The sequence below is a fragment of the Pristiophorus japonicus genome, chromosome 15 (genome assembly GCF_044704955.1).
Source record: "Pristiophorus japonicus isolate sPriJap1 chromosome 15, sPriJap1.hap1, whole genome shotgun sequence".
In the NCBI taxonomy this organism is placed as follows: Eukaryota; Metazoa; Chordata; class Chondrichthyes; family Pristiophoridae; genus Pristiophorus; species Pristiophorus japonicus.
In genome coordinates this window covers 137,594,052-137,609,807 of record NC_091991.1, presented here as the reverse complement: position 1 = coordinate 137,609,807, position 15,756 = coordinate 137,594,052, and the positions used below count along the sequence as shown (strand labels likewise).

Here is a 15,756-nt window from a genome sequence, read left to right as displayed (position 1 = left end):
ATGTACCATGATCGCGCAAATTTGTCACGCGATATTAAAGTCAATGACCCTGTATTTGTACTCAACTATGGACATGGTCCTAAATGGCTTGTTGGCACTGTCATAGCCAAAGAAGGGAGTAGGGTGTTTGAGGTCAAACTTGCAAATGGACTAACTTGCAGAATGCATTTGGACCAAACCAAACTGCGATTCACAGACAGCCACGAGCAACCTGAAGAGGACACCACCAACTTCGGCCCTCCAATACACACACAAGTGGCAACCGACATCATGGTTGACCAGGAAGCTGAACCCATCATCCCCAGCAGCCCAGCTGTGTAGCAGTCCAGCGAAGGCCCAACCAACTCACCTGCACCTGTGTTTGTACTGAGATGATCGACTAGGGTGCGGAAAGCCCCAGATCGTCTCATCCTGTAAATAAGTATACAATTGACTTTTGAGGGGGGGGGGGGGGCGGGTGGGGAAACGGGGAGTGATATTACGTATGCAACACCTTGTAACCAGCATTCTACCGCCACTAGAGGGCGCATCTGTTGGAGTCCCAAGGGATCCCAGCATCCCTTGGGAGCACTGCATATAAGCAGGCCTCCCATGCTGTGCCAGCACACTGGAGTCAGAATAAAGAGACTAAGGTCACACTTACTCAAGTCTACAGTACTCAGTCACATTGCTTTATTTGAGACATAACAGTTTCCATTGGGTTTTTTTAGGCTGCAGTTATACTTCCACTTTTTGTGGTGATGTGAGGCAGTTTCAGGCATGCAGTGGTGTTAGAATAGCAGTATAATTCACGATTTGTGTTGTCCCAAAGGCACTAAAATAAGAAAGAGGTTGTCTTCCACTGCTCTGATTTTTCACTGGGTGCAGTATAGTTTCAACCAAATGCAAATCCTCAATTTGTAAGGATTTATAGATTATATCGGACCTCTTGGGATTTTATCAATTTACTTTTCAATATTTTCAGTGTTGGGAAAAAGTGAACATTCCGCACTCTCCCAATTTTGAAAAGTAGCTACCCATGGAGCAGAACTCTGCATAAGTATACAAGAATGCACATGCAGAGTTTCTTGGTCACTCAGCTCAAAGTGAGCTTCAGCCAAAATTATAACTTGCATTTGCCAGATGTATCACATTATACAAATACCAATCGGAGACCAGTAGCCGTAGTATGAGTGCAGCTTTAAGTAATTAAGATTTAGTATTCCACAGATACACCATTAATATTCTGCAGGACTGGGTTAAAATAATTTAAACTGTTTATTGTATTGTATTGTAAGGAAAACTGTGTTATTAACATGTTTTGACATAACTTGGCCTAATGTTTCAAAATGGGAAACAAAATCCCAATTTTAACGACAGAAAATTATAAATGCATCCTGGAATTATAGGAAAGGATTATAATTTATAGGTCTTTTTTGTACTATCTCAGTATAAATTGATCAAGTGTAAAATTAAAGTGTAAAAATTAAAGTTAACCTTGCTCAGTGGTAGCACTCTATTACCTGAGCCAGAAGGTTGTGGGTTCAAGCCACACATCAGAACTTGAGTACCTAAATTTAGGTTGATACTTCAGTGCAGTACTGAGAGAATGCTCTATCTATTGCCAGATGAGACGTTAGTCCTGTCTGTCTGTTAAAGTTGTTGTAAAAGATCCTATTGCATAATTTTTTTAAAAAGGGCAGGGAGCTCTCCCTGAGTCTTGACCAACATTTATCCCTCAACCAACATTTATCCCTCAACCAACACAAAACAGATGACCTGGTCATTTATCTCATTGCTGTACGTGGGACTTTGTTGCACACAAATTGACCTCCAAAATAACAGTGACTACAATTCAGATGTATTAATTGGTTGTGAAGCACATTGGATGTCCTGAGGATGTGAAAGGTGATAAATGAGAGTCCTTTCTTTATTTCTAAAGTGGGTATAATTGCAAGTCTATCAAAGGACCACTGATAATGCTAAACTATAAACAAAATGCTCAATTATTTTGTGGCTCTTACTGAATATTCTCAGTGCCCAGCAATGTGATAATTCATTGTATTGATTTATTTAACAAACCAATTTCAGAACATACTTATAATGTAAAGATGATAACTTACCGGTCTAGGATAAGGAATTCTATAATGTAGTCCTGCAAAAGTAATGAAGATAATTCAAAAACCAAAAGTTAGACTCCACAAATTACTCGTCTAAGAAATTACCATTAAAATATTAATGAACTCTTAAATGATGATTCTTACCCATTTCTATCCTTGTGTGGCATTCCACTATGCAAATTTTAATTGCTTCTCCATCTGTTAACTGCAAAATATGTTTATTAATAGATAATAAAAAAGGCTAAGCATATTAAACTAAATGTTGTGATAAGCTCATTTCAGGCTTAAGAAAGTGCTTGAACATAATACACACAGAAGAGACAATTAGAAGGTCTTTGACTTTCAGATAGAATAGTTTTGGTTTTGAATGCACAGGTATATGTGGAAAAAGTGAAAAGTAGAAACTTTTACTCACAGATCGACCAGTGTCAGGATTAATGATATTCGCTCAGAAATCAGGGAGTGTAAACCAGCCATTGATTGGACTTAAGCTGACTGTTCATAACAATTATCAAATGGAAACAGCCCTAATCAAAGTCAGAAATGACATCCTCTGCGACTGTGACTATGTTACACTATCCCTCCTCGTCCTTTAAGATCCTCCTTAAAACCCACCTCTGTACCAAGCTTTTAGTCCCTTACTCCTAAAAGTTTATTGCATTAGCATCAATTTTTGTATGATTGGGCTTCAGTGATGTACCTTGGGATGCTTTTCTATGGAAAAGGTGTTATATAAATGCAAGTTGTTGGAAGCAAAAATTAGAATTCTTTGGATACTGGTAGATATATAACAATACTCTCCTTGACACCCTCTCCCCACATCCCCAGTGGGGTTTATTATGTTATAGTACACAGAACCCCAGTATTAATCACAGGAACAACTTGCATGTAAATAATGTCTTTAACATAAGAAAACATCTCAAGGCGCTTCACAAGAGTGTTATCAAACAAAATTTGACACCGAGCCACATAAGGAGATATTAGGACAGCTGACCAAAAGCTGGACAGAGAGGTAGGTTTTAAGGAGCATCTTACAGGATGGGAGAGAGGCGGAGAGGTTTAGGAAGGAAATGAGAGAGTTTGGGGCCTAGGCAGCTTAAAGCATGGTTGCCAATGGTAGAGCGATGATAATTTGGGAATGAACACAAGACCAGAACCGGAGGAGTGCAGAGATCTCAGAGGATTGTAGGACTGGAGGTGGTTACAGAGATAGTGTAGAGTGAGATCATGAAGGGATTTGAAAACATGGATGAGAATTTTAAAATCGAGGCATTGCCAGACCAGGAATCAATGTAGCCTGTTTATTTCAATACACGGTTCCTTTAAATTTCAAATAGAAATGCTTTGTGAGTGGCTTTTGTGGTACCTTGCAGATTACTGAATGTCCACGCACACACGCAGTGTAGGAGGAACATAGGTGATGGGTGAACGTGACTTGGTCTGAGTTAGGATATGGATAACAAGAGTTTTGGATGAGCTCAAGTTTACAGAGGATGCAAGGTAGAAGGCCGGCCAATCAAACACTGGATTAGTCAAGTCTAGAGATAACAAAGGTACGGATGAGGGGTTATAGCAGGAGTTTTAGTAGATGAGCTGAGGCATGGGCAGAGACAGGCGACATTACGGAGGTGGAAGTAGGCGGTCTTTGTGATGGAGAAGATTATGGGGTCAGAAAACGAGCTCAGGCTCATATAGGGAAAAAAATCCACTGAGGCCCCTGCTCTTGAGCCAGTTATCCACTGCTGGTAATGCACATCTGAGAGTATGATTGAATAGCATAACAACACTATATTAAGACTGACAGATGAATCGTGGCCACTTTGGCGAAGTACCATAGATTATTTAATGCCCTGTGAGAATATTAGTACCCACTGAACCTACTCCTGTGAACAGAATGTGCAGAGTTTGTATTGTCATGGGATTATCCAAATTACTTTAATTTCATAGAATGATACAGCATGGAAGGTGGAGTCATCAGAGCAGTTGCAAAAGAGGTAAAGAAACTGAGAAAAAGGATAGGAGCCCTTACAAGAGCAGAGACTGAAGGAAGTATAATTCAAGTATTTGCGAGAGTCATTAATACACAATGCAAATACATGTTTCAGTATTCTTCATTTATGTCAAAATGATCAAGGTACACTTTTTGGTACACCTTTTTAAAAAAACAAATCATTCGGTCCATCGTGCCATGCTGGCTATTTGGTAGAGCTATCCAATTAAACCCACTCCTCTGTTCTTCTCCATGGCCCTGCAAATGTTTCCCTTCAAGTATTTATCCAATTCTCTTTTGATTGTTACTATTGAATCTGCTTCCATCACCTTTTCAGACAGTGCAATCCACATCACAACATCTCACTGTGTAAAAAAAATGTGTCCTCATGTCGCCTTGGATTCTTTTGCCAATCACCATCTGGTTACTGACCCTTCTGCCACTGGAAACAGTTTCTTCTTAATAACGCTATCAAAACCCTTCATGGCTTTGAATACCTCTATCAAATCTCTTCTTAACGTTCTCTGCTCTAAGGAGAACAATCCCAGCTTTTCTAATCTTTTCACATAACTGAAATCCCTCATCCCTGGTTCTAGTAAATCTCTTCTGCACCCTCTACAAGGCCTTGATATTCTTCCTAAAGTGTGGTGTCCAGAACTGAACACAATACTCCAGCTGAGGCCTAGCCAGTGTTTTATAAATGTTCAACATAACTTATTTCTTTTTTACTCTATTCAGCTAACAATAAAGCTAAGGATCCCATATTGTTAGAAATTAAGGATGCCTAAAATTGACAGGAATGTATAAGACTGATACGAATGATGTGTTTAAATTATTGTTTTGGACTGGAGACGAGGCGTCTGCTTAGAATGATAGAGAAATTCTTAAAAATGCTAATTCTCTGTCGTTTTCAAATAAAAGCTTCAGCTTGTTGATGTATCTTAAAACAATTTGTATAGAAAGGCTTAGAATCGAAGGAACTTTGTAGGAATTAATGTAAACACAGGCAGTTTGCTATATCGTAAAGACTGGTTATGATGACAAAGTTCTAGTTTGGCTTCTTGGGAGAGCATAGGGACAAGATAGAGGAAACGTTTTCCCCAGGAAGAAACTCTGGGTTAGTGTAAACAGACAAGACATGTAACCAAAGTTACATCTTTAAGGCGGGTTCTTGAAACAAGAATCGAGGCAAAGAACACAATATAGTATTGGGTAGCAAGTTTTTAGGGGAACCTCTATAGTTCAAAAGGTCTTGTCAATAATCCGGTTCCGGCCCACCCCAAAAAATCGGTTAAAAGTGACCTCCCAGAAGTTTGTAGTTACAGACGGAAGAAAGAGAGAGAGAGAGGAGGAAGAAAGAGAGAGAGTGAAGGAAGCCCTAGACGATAGGAAGAACAGAATTGCTCACGTGTGTCAACCGTTTGTCTGATCGAATCGAATGCAACTATTGTTACGGTCATATGTTTTTACTGTATAACTAATGTGTTATATTCCATCTTAAACTCTGATGAAACACAATATATCCACCATATTGGTTTGCACACGAACCTGATTATTTAAAGTGACCAGAGATAGCTGTAAAGAGGCAATTTCTAACAATATGCTTTTTTAAACAGCCTTCTCAACTTGTCCTGCTACCGTCAAAGATTTGTATACATACACACCGAGGTTTCTCTGTTCCTGCATCCCCTTTAAAATTGTACCATTTAGTTCATCTTGCCTCTCCTCATTCTTCTGACCAAAATGTATCACTTCGCACTTCTCTGCGTTAAATTTCAACTGCCATGTGTCTGCCCATTTCACCAGTCTGTCACTATCCTTCCCATTTTTTTTACTACATTTCCGAGTTTTGGATCATTTACAAGCTTTAAATTATGCTCTGTATACCCAACTCCAGGTCATTAATATACATCAAAAAGAGCAGTGGTTCTAATAACGACCTCTGGAGAACACCACTGCATACCTTCCTCTGGTCTGAAAAGCAACCGTTCACCACTACTTTTCTGCTTTCTGACCCTAAGTCAATTTTGTACCCATGCTGCCACTGTCCCTTTAATCACATGGGCATTAATTTTTCCAACAAGTCTATTATGTGTTACTTTGCCAAACGCCTTTTGAAAGTCCACAACATCAACGGCACTACCATCATCAACCCTGTTATTTCATTAAAGAATTCAGTCAAGTTAGTCAAACACAATTTGCCTTTAACAAACCCATGCTGACTTTCATTTATTAGCTCATACTTTTCCAAATGCGAATTAATTTTGTTCCCGATATTGTCTCAAAGTTTCCCTGCCACCGCTATTACTCTGATTGGCCTATAGTTGCTGGGTTGATCCCGCTCCCCTTTTTTAAAAAACAAGACTGCAACATTTGCAATCCTCCAGTCCTGTGACACCAGCCCCATATCCAAGGAGGATTGGAAGATTGTGACCAGAGCCTCAAAAATTTCCACCCTTATTTCCCTCAGTAACCTAGAAGGCATCTTGTTATGTATGGAGAAAGAGTCCGACTGAACACTGTGAGCTCAAAGTGTGACCAGAGTCTTTTATTGCAGGTCTCCAGAGTGCCTCTCCAACCTGTGAGGCCTCCTTATATACCTGTGCTCCCAAGGGATTATGGGATCCCTTGGGAATCCAGGGATGAGCCCTCTGGTGGCTGTACAGAGTAAATACAAGTTTACATAACACCGCCCCCCCCCCCCACCCCAAAAGTCAATAGTGTAACTATTTACAATGTGAGTTGATCTGGGGCCCTTCTTGCCCTGGTTGATCGTCTCGGTGTGAAAGCTGGTATTGTTGAATCATTTGTTGGGCCCTCGCTGGGCTGCTGTGCAGCTGGCCTTGCTGGGCTGCCTGGTGTGTTGGGCCCTGCTGGGCTGCTGTGGATGATGGGTTCTGCTTCGTGGTCAACCGTGGTGCCGGTTGCCACTGATGTGTATGTTGGTGGATCAAAAAAGGTAGGGTCCAAGGTGGGTTGCTCAGGATAGTCCGTGAATCTGAGTTTGATTTGGTCCAAGTGTTTCTGGTGAATGAGTCCATTTGAAAGTTTGACCCGAAACACTCTACCACCCCCCCCTCTTTGGCCACGTCAGTGCCAGGAAGCCACTTGGGACCTTGTCCATAATTCAATACAAATACAGGATCATTGATTTCAATCTCGCGTGGCACATTTGCGCTATCATGGTATGCACTTTGTTGAAGCTGCCTGCTCTTTACCTGTTCATGTAGATAAGGGTGAACTAACGAGATTCTTGTCTTAAGTGCTCTTTTCATGAACAGTTCAGCAGGTGGGATCCCAGTGAGCGAGTGGGGTCTCGTGCGGTAGCTAAGCAGGACTCGGGATAAGCGAGTCTGCAGTGAGCCTTCAGTTACCCTCTTCAAGCCTTGCTTGATGGTTTGCACTGCTCTCTCTGCTTGACCATTGGACGCTGGTTTAAACGGGGCAGATGTGACATGTTTGATCCCGTTACGGGTCATGAATTCTTTGAACTCAACACTGGTAAAACATGGCCCGTTGTCGCTCACCAGGACATCGGGGTAAGCTGTGAGTGGCAAACATGGCCCGCAGGCTTTCAGTAGTGGCAGCAGACGTGCTAGCCGACATTATCTCACATTCAATCCATTTGGAATATGCGCCTACAACCACAAGGAACGTTTTACCCAAGAACAGGCCTGCATAGTCGACGTGTACCCTAGACCAGAGTTTGGAGGGCCAAGATCATAAACTTAGTGGCGCCTCCCTGGGTACATTGCTTAACTGCGAGCATGTATTACATCTGTGAATGCAGGACTCTAAGTCCGCATCGATACCGGGCCACCACACGTGGGATCTGGCTATTGCTTTCATCATTACGATGCCTGGGTGGGTACTGAGAAAGTCATTAATGAAGGTGTCTCTGCCCTTTTTGGGGACGACTACTCGATTGCCCCACAGAAGGCAGTCTGCTTGTATGGACATTTCATCTCTGCGCCGCTGGAACGGCTTTATCTCTTCCTGTATTTCCACTGGGATACTGGACCAGCTCCCATGAAGCACACAGCTTTTGACTAGAGATAATGAGGGGTCCTGGCTTGTCCAGGTTTTGATCTGCTGGGCAGTGATGGGTGATTGCTCACTCTCAAATGCTTCCATAACCATGGGTAGATCTGCGGGCTGCGCTATTTCCACCTCCGTGGTGGGCAATGGCAGCCTACTGAGAGCATCGGCACAATTTTCTGTGCCTGGCCTGTGGTTGATGGCGTAGTTGTATGCGGATGACGTGAGCGCCCATCTCTGGATGCGGGCCGATGCGTTGGTATTTATCCCTTTACTCTCAGAAAACAGGGATATAAGTGGTTTATGGTCAGTTTCCAATTCGAATTTTAGCCCAAACAGGTATTGATGCATTTTCTTTACCCCATAGACACATGCTAACGCTTCTTTCTCAATCATGCTGTAGGCTCTCTCAGCCTTAGACAGACTCCTGGATGCATACGCAACCGGTTGCAGTTTCCTGAAATCATTAGCTTGTTGCAATACACACCCAACACCATATGACGACGCATCACATGCTAGTACCAAACATGGATCATACAACACAAGCAATTTGTTTGAGCATAACAATTTTCTCGCTTTTACAAAGGCATTTTCTTGGCTTTTGCCCCAAACCCATTCGTTCCCTTTTCGTAGTAAGACATGCAGTGGTTCTAACAGTGTGCTCAGACCTGGGAAGAAGTTACCAAAGTAGTTCAGGAATCCCAGAAACGACCGCAGCTCCGTCACGTTCTGTGGCCTCGGTGCATTCTCGATTGCCTCAGTCTTCGCATTGGTGGGCCTGATGCCGCTCACCGCAATCCTCCTTCACAAGAACTCCACTTCAGGTGCTAGGAAAACACACTTCGAGCGTTTTAACCTGAGCCCCACGCAGTTGCGTTGACGAAGAACCTCCTCCAGGTTCTGCAGATGCTCGACTGTGTTCCAACCTGTGACCAAGATGTCGTCCTGGAAGATCACGGTGTGGGGGACCGACTTCAGTAAGCTTTCCACGTTTCTCTGGAATATCGCCGCCGCTGATCGGATTCCAAACGGGTATCTGTTATAAACAAAAAGACCTTTGTGCGTGTTGGTGCAGGTGAGGGCCTTCAAGGATTCCTCCAGTTCCTGCGTCATGTAGGCTGAAGTCAGATCCAGCTTCATGAATGTCTTTCCTCCCGTTGCAAAAAGGTCGTCGGCCTTTGGTAGTGGGTATTGGTCCTGCAGGGAGAAATGATTGATAGTTACTTTGTAATCGCCAGCGATTCTTATGGTGCCGTCTCCCTTGAGGATTGGGATGATAGGACTGGCCCACTCGTTGAACTCGATCGGTGAAATGATGCCCTCTCTTTGCTGCCGGTCTAGCTCGATCTCTATCCTTTCTCTCATCGTGTACGGTACTGCTCTCACCTTGTGATGGATGGGTTGCGCCCCCGGAATTAGGTGGATCTGCACTTTTGCTCCTTGGAATTTCCCGATGCCTGGTTCGAACAGCGAAGGAAATTTGTTTAAGACCTGGGCACACAAAGTGTCGTCAATGGGCAATAGCGCTCGGATGTCGTCCCAGTTCCAGCGTATCTTTCCCAGCCAGCTCCTGCCGAGCAGCATGGGACCATCGCCCGGTACCACCTAGAATGGTAGCTTGTGCACCGCTCCATCGTAGGAGACCTTTATGGTAGCACTGCCGATTATAGGAATCAGTTCTTTTGTGTAAGTTCTTAGTTTAGTGCGAATTGGAGTTAAGACTGGCCTTGAGGCCTTGTTGCACCACAATCTTTCAAAAGTCTTTTTGCCCATGATGGACTGGCTTGCGCCCATGTCCAGCTCCATTGACACCGGGAGTCCATTTAGTTCAACTTTCAGCATTATCGGGGGACAATTCGTGGTGAATGTATCCACCCCATGTACCTTTGCCTCCTCAGTCTCAGGCTTTGGTTCGCCGTGATCCTCCGTGGATCTGTCCTCCTATGCAACATGGTGGTTTGCAGGTTCAACAGGATTTGCAGCTCGCCTGCACGCTCATTGGAGGTGTCCCATTGTTTCACAGCCCTTGCAAACGTACCCTTTGAATCGGCATGAATGGAAACGATGATCACCCCCGCAGCGCCAACAGGGTGTTAATGGCCTTGCATTCATCACCCTTGATGGTGAACTCAGTCATCTGCGGACGTGCAGCTGCAGGTTTGTGAGACCTGCCCTGTACGTTACGATTCGAAAACAACATCACTTTGTTCACAGTACTTGTAGCAGCACTTGTGTGCTGAGAGATTTGCTTCGTATTGTCACTGGTGGCAATGAACGCCTGGGCTATCGCTATGGCCTTACTCAAGGTTGGGGTCTCTACAGTCAAAAGTTTGCAAAGTATGGTTTCGTGGCCAATGCCAAGTATGAAAAAGTCTCTTGAGCATGTGTTCCAAATGTCCTTCAAATTCGCAATGTCCTGCAAGGCGACATAACTCGCCACTTCCTGGCCTTCAGACCTTTTGTAGGCGTAGAACTGGTACCTCGCCATCAGAACGCTTTCCTTCGGGATCAAATGCTCTCGGACCAGTGTGCACAAATCGTCGTACGATTTCTCTCTGGGTTTCGCTGGAGTGAGCAGATTCTTTATGAGGCCATAGACGGTGAGGAGGATCGCCCTTCGTTTGGCAGCGTTCTCTTCCCCATCTTGCTCGTTGGCCACCAAGTATTGGTCAAGTCGCTCCACAAAAGTTTCTCAATCGTCTCCCTCTGAGAATTTCTCCAGGATGCCCACTGTTCTATGCATCTTTGGGTTCGCTATCTGTATCTCGTCGCCAGTTGTAGTGTATGGAGAAAGAGTCAGACTGAACACTGTGAGCTCAAAGTAAACTGTGACCTTAGTCTTTTATTGCAGGTCCCCAGAGTGCCTTTCCAACATGTGAGGCCTCCTTAAATACCTGTGCTCCCAAGGGATTATGGGATCCCTTGTGACTTCAAGGGATGAGCCCTCTGATGGCTGTACAGAGTTAATACAAGTTTACATATATAACACATCCCATCCGAACCAGGTGACTTTTCTACTTTGACGACTGCCAACGTTTTAAGTACCTCCTTTTTTTCTAATTTTATCCTATACAATATCACTACTGCCTCCTCCTTTATGTTTACATTGGCAGCATCCTCTTCTTTACTGAAGCACTCATTTAGTACCTCAGCTTTACACAAAAAAGAGAAAAGCTCCAAGGAGATAAAACTTTGAAATATCTCAAAGACACTGCCAATGTTAATACAGCAAACACTTGCCATATCAATCGAACATTCAATCTTGACCGACTGCATCCTACAAATGATAGTCATGTAATCTCAGCAGTTCTGGAGCCATCATTTGGGAACTGCCTTTAAAAAAGATTCATCATCATCGTAGGCAGTCCCTCGGAATCGAGGAAGACTTGCTTCCACTCCTGAAGTGAGTTCTTTGGTGGCTGAACAGTCCAATACGAGAACCACAGACTCTGTCACAGTGGGACAGATAGCCGTTGAGGGAGGGGGTAGGTGGGACTGGTTTGCCGCATGCTCTTTCCGCTGTCTGCGCTTGATTTCTGCTGCTCTCAGCGTTGAGACTAGAGGTGCTCTGCGCCCTCTTGGATGCACTTCCTCCACTTAGGGCGGTCTTGGGCCAGGAACTCCCAGGTCTCAGTGGGGATGTTGCACTTTATCAGGGAGGCTTTGAGGATGTCCTTGTAGCGTTTCTGCTGCCCACCTTTGGCTCGTTTGCCATGATGGAGCTCCGAGTAGAGCACTTGCTTTGGGAGTGTCGTGTCTGGCATGCGGACTATGTAGCCTGCCTAGCGGAGCTGATCGAGTGTGGCCAGTGCTTCAATGCTGGGGATGTTAGCCTGAATGAGGATGCTGATGTTGGTGCGCCTGTCCTCCCAGGGGATTTGTAGGATCTTACGGAGACATCGTTGGTGATATTTCTCCAGCAACTTGAGGTGTCTACTGTACAAGGTCCATGTTTCTGAGCCATACAGGAGGGCAGGTATTACTATAGCCCTGTAGACCATGAGCTTGGTGGTAGTTTTGAGGGCCTGGTCTTCAAACACGGGAGCTTATTGACTGTGAGATAGAGCATTGCGGCGAGAAAGATTGAGATAGAGGGTTGGGGCAATGACGCATCCGGACATGGATTGGGTCTGTGATGGATCCGTTGGTAAGGATCACGGCCTGCATGTCGTCATGGAGCAGGTGGAGGATGATGACGAACTTTTGGGGGCATCGGAAACAGAGGAAGACGCTCCATAGACCCTCATGGTTGACAGTGTCAAAGGCCTTTGTAAGGTCGAAGAAGGCCATGTATAAGGGCTGGTGCTGTGCCCTGCATTTTTCCTGTAGCTGTCGTGCTGCAAAAATCATGTCCGTTGTGCCCCATAGGGGACGAAATCTGCACTGTGACTCCGGGAGGAGCTCCTCAGCCACGGGAAGAAGTCAGTTGAGAAGGATTGTAGCGACGACTTTCCCAATGGCTGATAGCAGGGAGATTCCGCTGTAGTTGCCGCAGTCAGACTTGTCCCATTTTTTAAAGATGGTCACGGTTACTGCATCGCTGAGATCCCCCGGCATGCTCTCCTCCCTCCAGATGAGAGAGATGAGGTTGTGTATTCACGCCAGCAGTGCCTCTCCACCATACTTCAATGCCTCAGCAGGGATTCCGTCCGCACCCGTAGCCTTCTTGTTTTTAAGCTGTCTTATGGCTTTTTCTACCTCGTGCAGTGTTAGGGTCTCACTGAGGTGGTGGCGGGTAGCATGCTGCGGGATGGAGTCGAGAACACTCGAGTCAAAGACACAGTCTTGACTGAGGACATCTTCGAAGTGTTCCTTCCAGCGGGCCCTGACTGCCTCTGTGTCCTTGATGAGTGTTTCCCCGTTCTTGGCCAGCAATAGGGTGGGGCTTGGGAGTTTGGCCCGTAGGTGGCCTTGACTGCGATGAAGTATCCTCGCACATCATGGTTATCGGCCAGCTGCTGTATCTCCTGTGCTTTCTCCAGCCACCACCTGTTCTTTAGGTCCTGGGTTTTTTGTTGGACCTCAGCCTTGAGCCGTCTGTAATGCTGCTTTGCTGCTCCTGCGTTGGGTTGTTGATTAAGGCTCAGAAATGCTGCGCGTGCGATCTATTAGCTCTTGGATCTCCTGATCATTCTCATCAAACCAGTCCTGGTGTTTCCTGGTTGAGTGACCGAGTGTCTTTTTGCAGGCACTGGTTATGGAGGTCTGGAGGGCAGACCAAGCGCTGTGGGCAAGGTAATTAGCATATAAATTTAAATGTGAGTTAAATGACAGACGTGACTTATCTACTGACAGATTAAATAACCTCTCCCAGCTAACTCCCCTGATAGTTGTCAGCACATATGGTTTAAATAAAAATATTCAAACAAATAGAAATACAGAAAAAAAATGATTAAATGAATACTTTTGTATTCCCCGCAAAGAATCACTAATGGCAGCACTATCTGTTTAGTATGTTAAGAGAATATGTACCTTTATTACATATTTTCCCCATCATTAAACATGTCATAAATTTAAAAATTGTCACTTGCATTTTTATTTTTTCTGAACAATGTTTTGGCCTCTGTGATGATGTATTCCTTTTCTTTCAAAGTGTCATCTGTTAGGCCGGACAGTGACTGCCATATTCTTGCTATTCTGAAGATTCTTCGATAAAGACCAAGCACCTCACATCTAGTTGCTGCTGCTGTCATCTATTGAAATGAAGAGAAAATCTGTAAAGCTGGAATAATAATTTAGAAGGTTATGCTTATAAAATTTGATGAAGAGGGGTAGGAGGAGGATCATGTGGAGCAGAAACCCCAGCAGAGACCAGTTGCGCCAAATGGGCTGGTTCTGTAATGTACATTCTATGGGCTCAATTTTCCCCAAGCCTGTTTTCTGGCGTATTGCCAGAGTTACGCCAGTTTTTCTCGGCCAGAAATATTTTGCCAAACTTTCCCTGATATATAATTTGAATTTGGCGTGTCCAGTTGCCTCGGGGGGGGGGGGGGGGGGGGTGGTGCCTGCTGTCTGCACCAAAAAACAATGCTGCACCTTCTGCGCATGCGCAGGAAAAAATGTTATGTTTTTGACGTCATTCCAATGGACGCGCATGCTTAGTACAGCTTGGATTTGGCAATCGGCCATTTTTAAAGAGCCAGTTGTGTGTGTTACAAGTGCTGTGTGAGAGCATTGGAAAAATTGCAGCTGCAGTTATACAAAATGTAATACAGTGCAAGGACCAAGAATTTCTTACAAGAAAAAGTGGAGGCACTAGTTACTGTGATTGAGAACAGATGGCACGAGCTGGACACCAGCAGAGGTCACATAAAAGTTCCACCAAAAGAAAAGAAGAAACGCTGAACCAAGTTGCAGAAGATTACTGCGCAGTGGTGAACACGACAAGATCTGGAAGCCAGTGTAAAAAGAAATGGCAGGACCTTGGTCAAGTAGTTAGTGTAAGCAATATTTTCATTTATTCAATGCAATTGTAAATGTGACCAGCTATATATGTCCCACCCAGCAGAAAGATACCCTCTCTAAAAAGTTGCATTTTCATCTTTGCAGAGGAAAGTGGCACACAGCAAAAGGGAAAGAACTCAAACAGGAGGAAGCCCGGCAAATCTGCACCCACTGACACCCTTGGAAGAGAGGGTCGCTGCTTTGATGGATCCTGCCTGGAAAAAAGCCATCAGTACTGCACAAGCTGGGCCCACACTCAAGGGAGAGGGCAAGTCCTGCAAATTCATCATGGCCCTTCAAATCAACCTGCTGCCTGGCCTGCGATGTGTGAGCCTATTCATGCCACCTCCTCTGCTGCTAACCATTTTACTGTTCTGTTACATTTTGCAGAATGAGGCCAACCATGACGATGCAGAAAAAGATTCAGACGCAGACGAGCCATAAGAGGAGAACATCTTCCAAGCCATCCATGGGAAACGGAGGGGATGGAGCTGGATGAAGTTCCCACTGTTGTACTGACTTTGGAGGAAGTGCCACTCATGGAGGTGACAACCCCTTCCATGATTAGTGCTTTGAGTGTTGGTGGGACATTCCATGATTTCACATCTTCCGGGGTTGCGGGTCCCAGTGGTGTGGTGCAGCGAGGAACACCCAGGGCCCCACCTTCCGAGGTTGGGGGTCCCAATGGTGTGGTGCAGTGAGGCACATCCAGGACCCCACCGTCCCAGGCTGCAGGTTCCAGTGGTGTGGTGCGAGCCACACCCATGGGGAAGAGGGGAGGGAGAGCTTGACCACGCTCACCTGAGATGCAAGATCTAACAGATGCGATTCAGATGATGTCATTGAGTGCGGAGAGCATTGACCTTACCTGATCACTCCTGGACACCATCAGTGGGGTGAGTGATGAGGTAGCGGGACTGTCGGGAGAAGTAACAACACTCTCACGAGAAATGGAAACGATATCTGGGACCATCAGTGAGGGAATAGTGGCCATGAGGGAGGGAATGTCAGAGGTAGTGCAAACCACGTCACTGGCCATGAGGGAGGGAATGTTGCAGGCCGTTGAAACACTGTCAGGGTGCATGAGGGATGGCATGTTGGAGTTGGCTGCTGCAATAAGGCAACACGCCCAGACCCCTCGCCCATTGACAGAATCAACTGCCAATCCCACTCCAATCCCCACAC

General features: G+C 45.0%; 1 protein-coding gene across 3 annotated transcripts in view; it reads right to left on the bottom strand.

Moving 5' to 3' along the window:
* Window positions 1-15,756, bottom strand: part of lyrm1 (LYR motif containing 1) — a 50,576-nt gene that overhangs the window by 17,146 nt on the left and 17,674 nt on the right. For all 3 annotated transcript variants that reach the window (XM_070900960.1, XM_070900958.1, XM_070900959.1), the window contains exons 2-4: window positions 13,659-13,820; window positions 2,244-2,304; window positions 2,103-2,134 (exon numbers count right to left, since the gene is read on the bottom strand). In XM_070900960.1, the coding sequence (XP_070757061.1) occupies window positions 2,103-2,134; window positions 2,244-2,304; window positions 13,659-13,820 (255 nt within the window). The remainder of the gene's footprint in view (window positions 1-2,102; window positions 2,135-2,243; window positions 2,305-13,658; window positions 13,821-15,756) is intronic.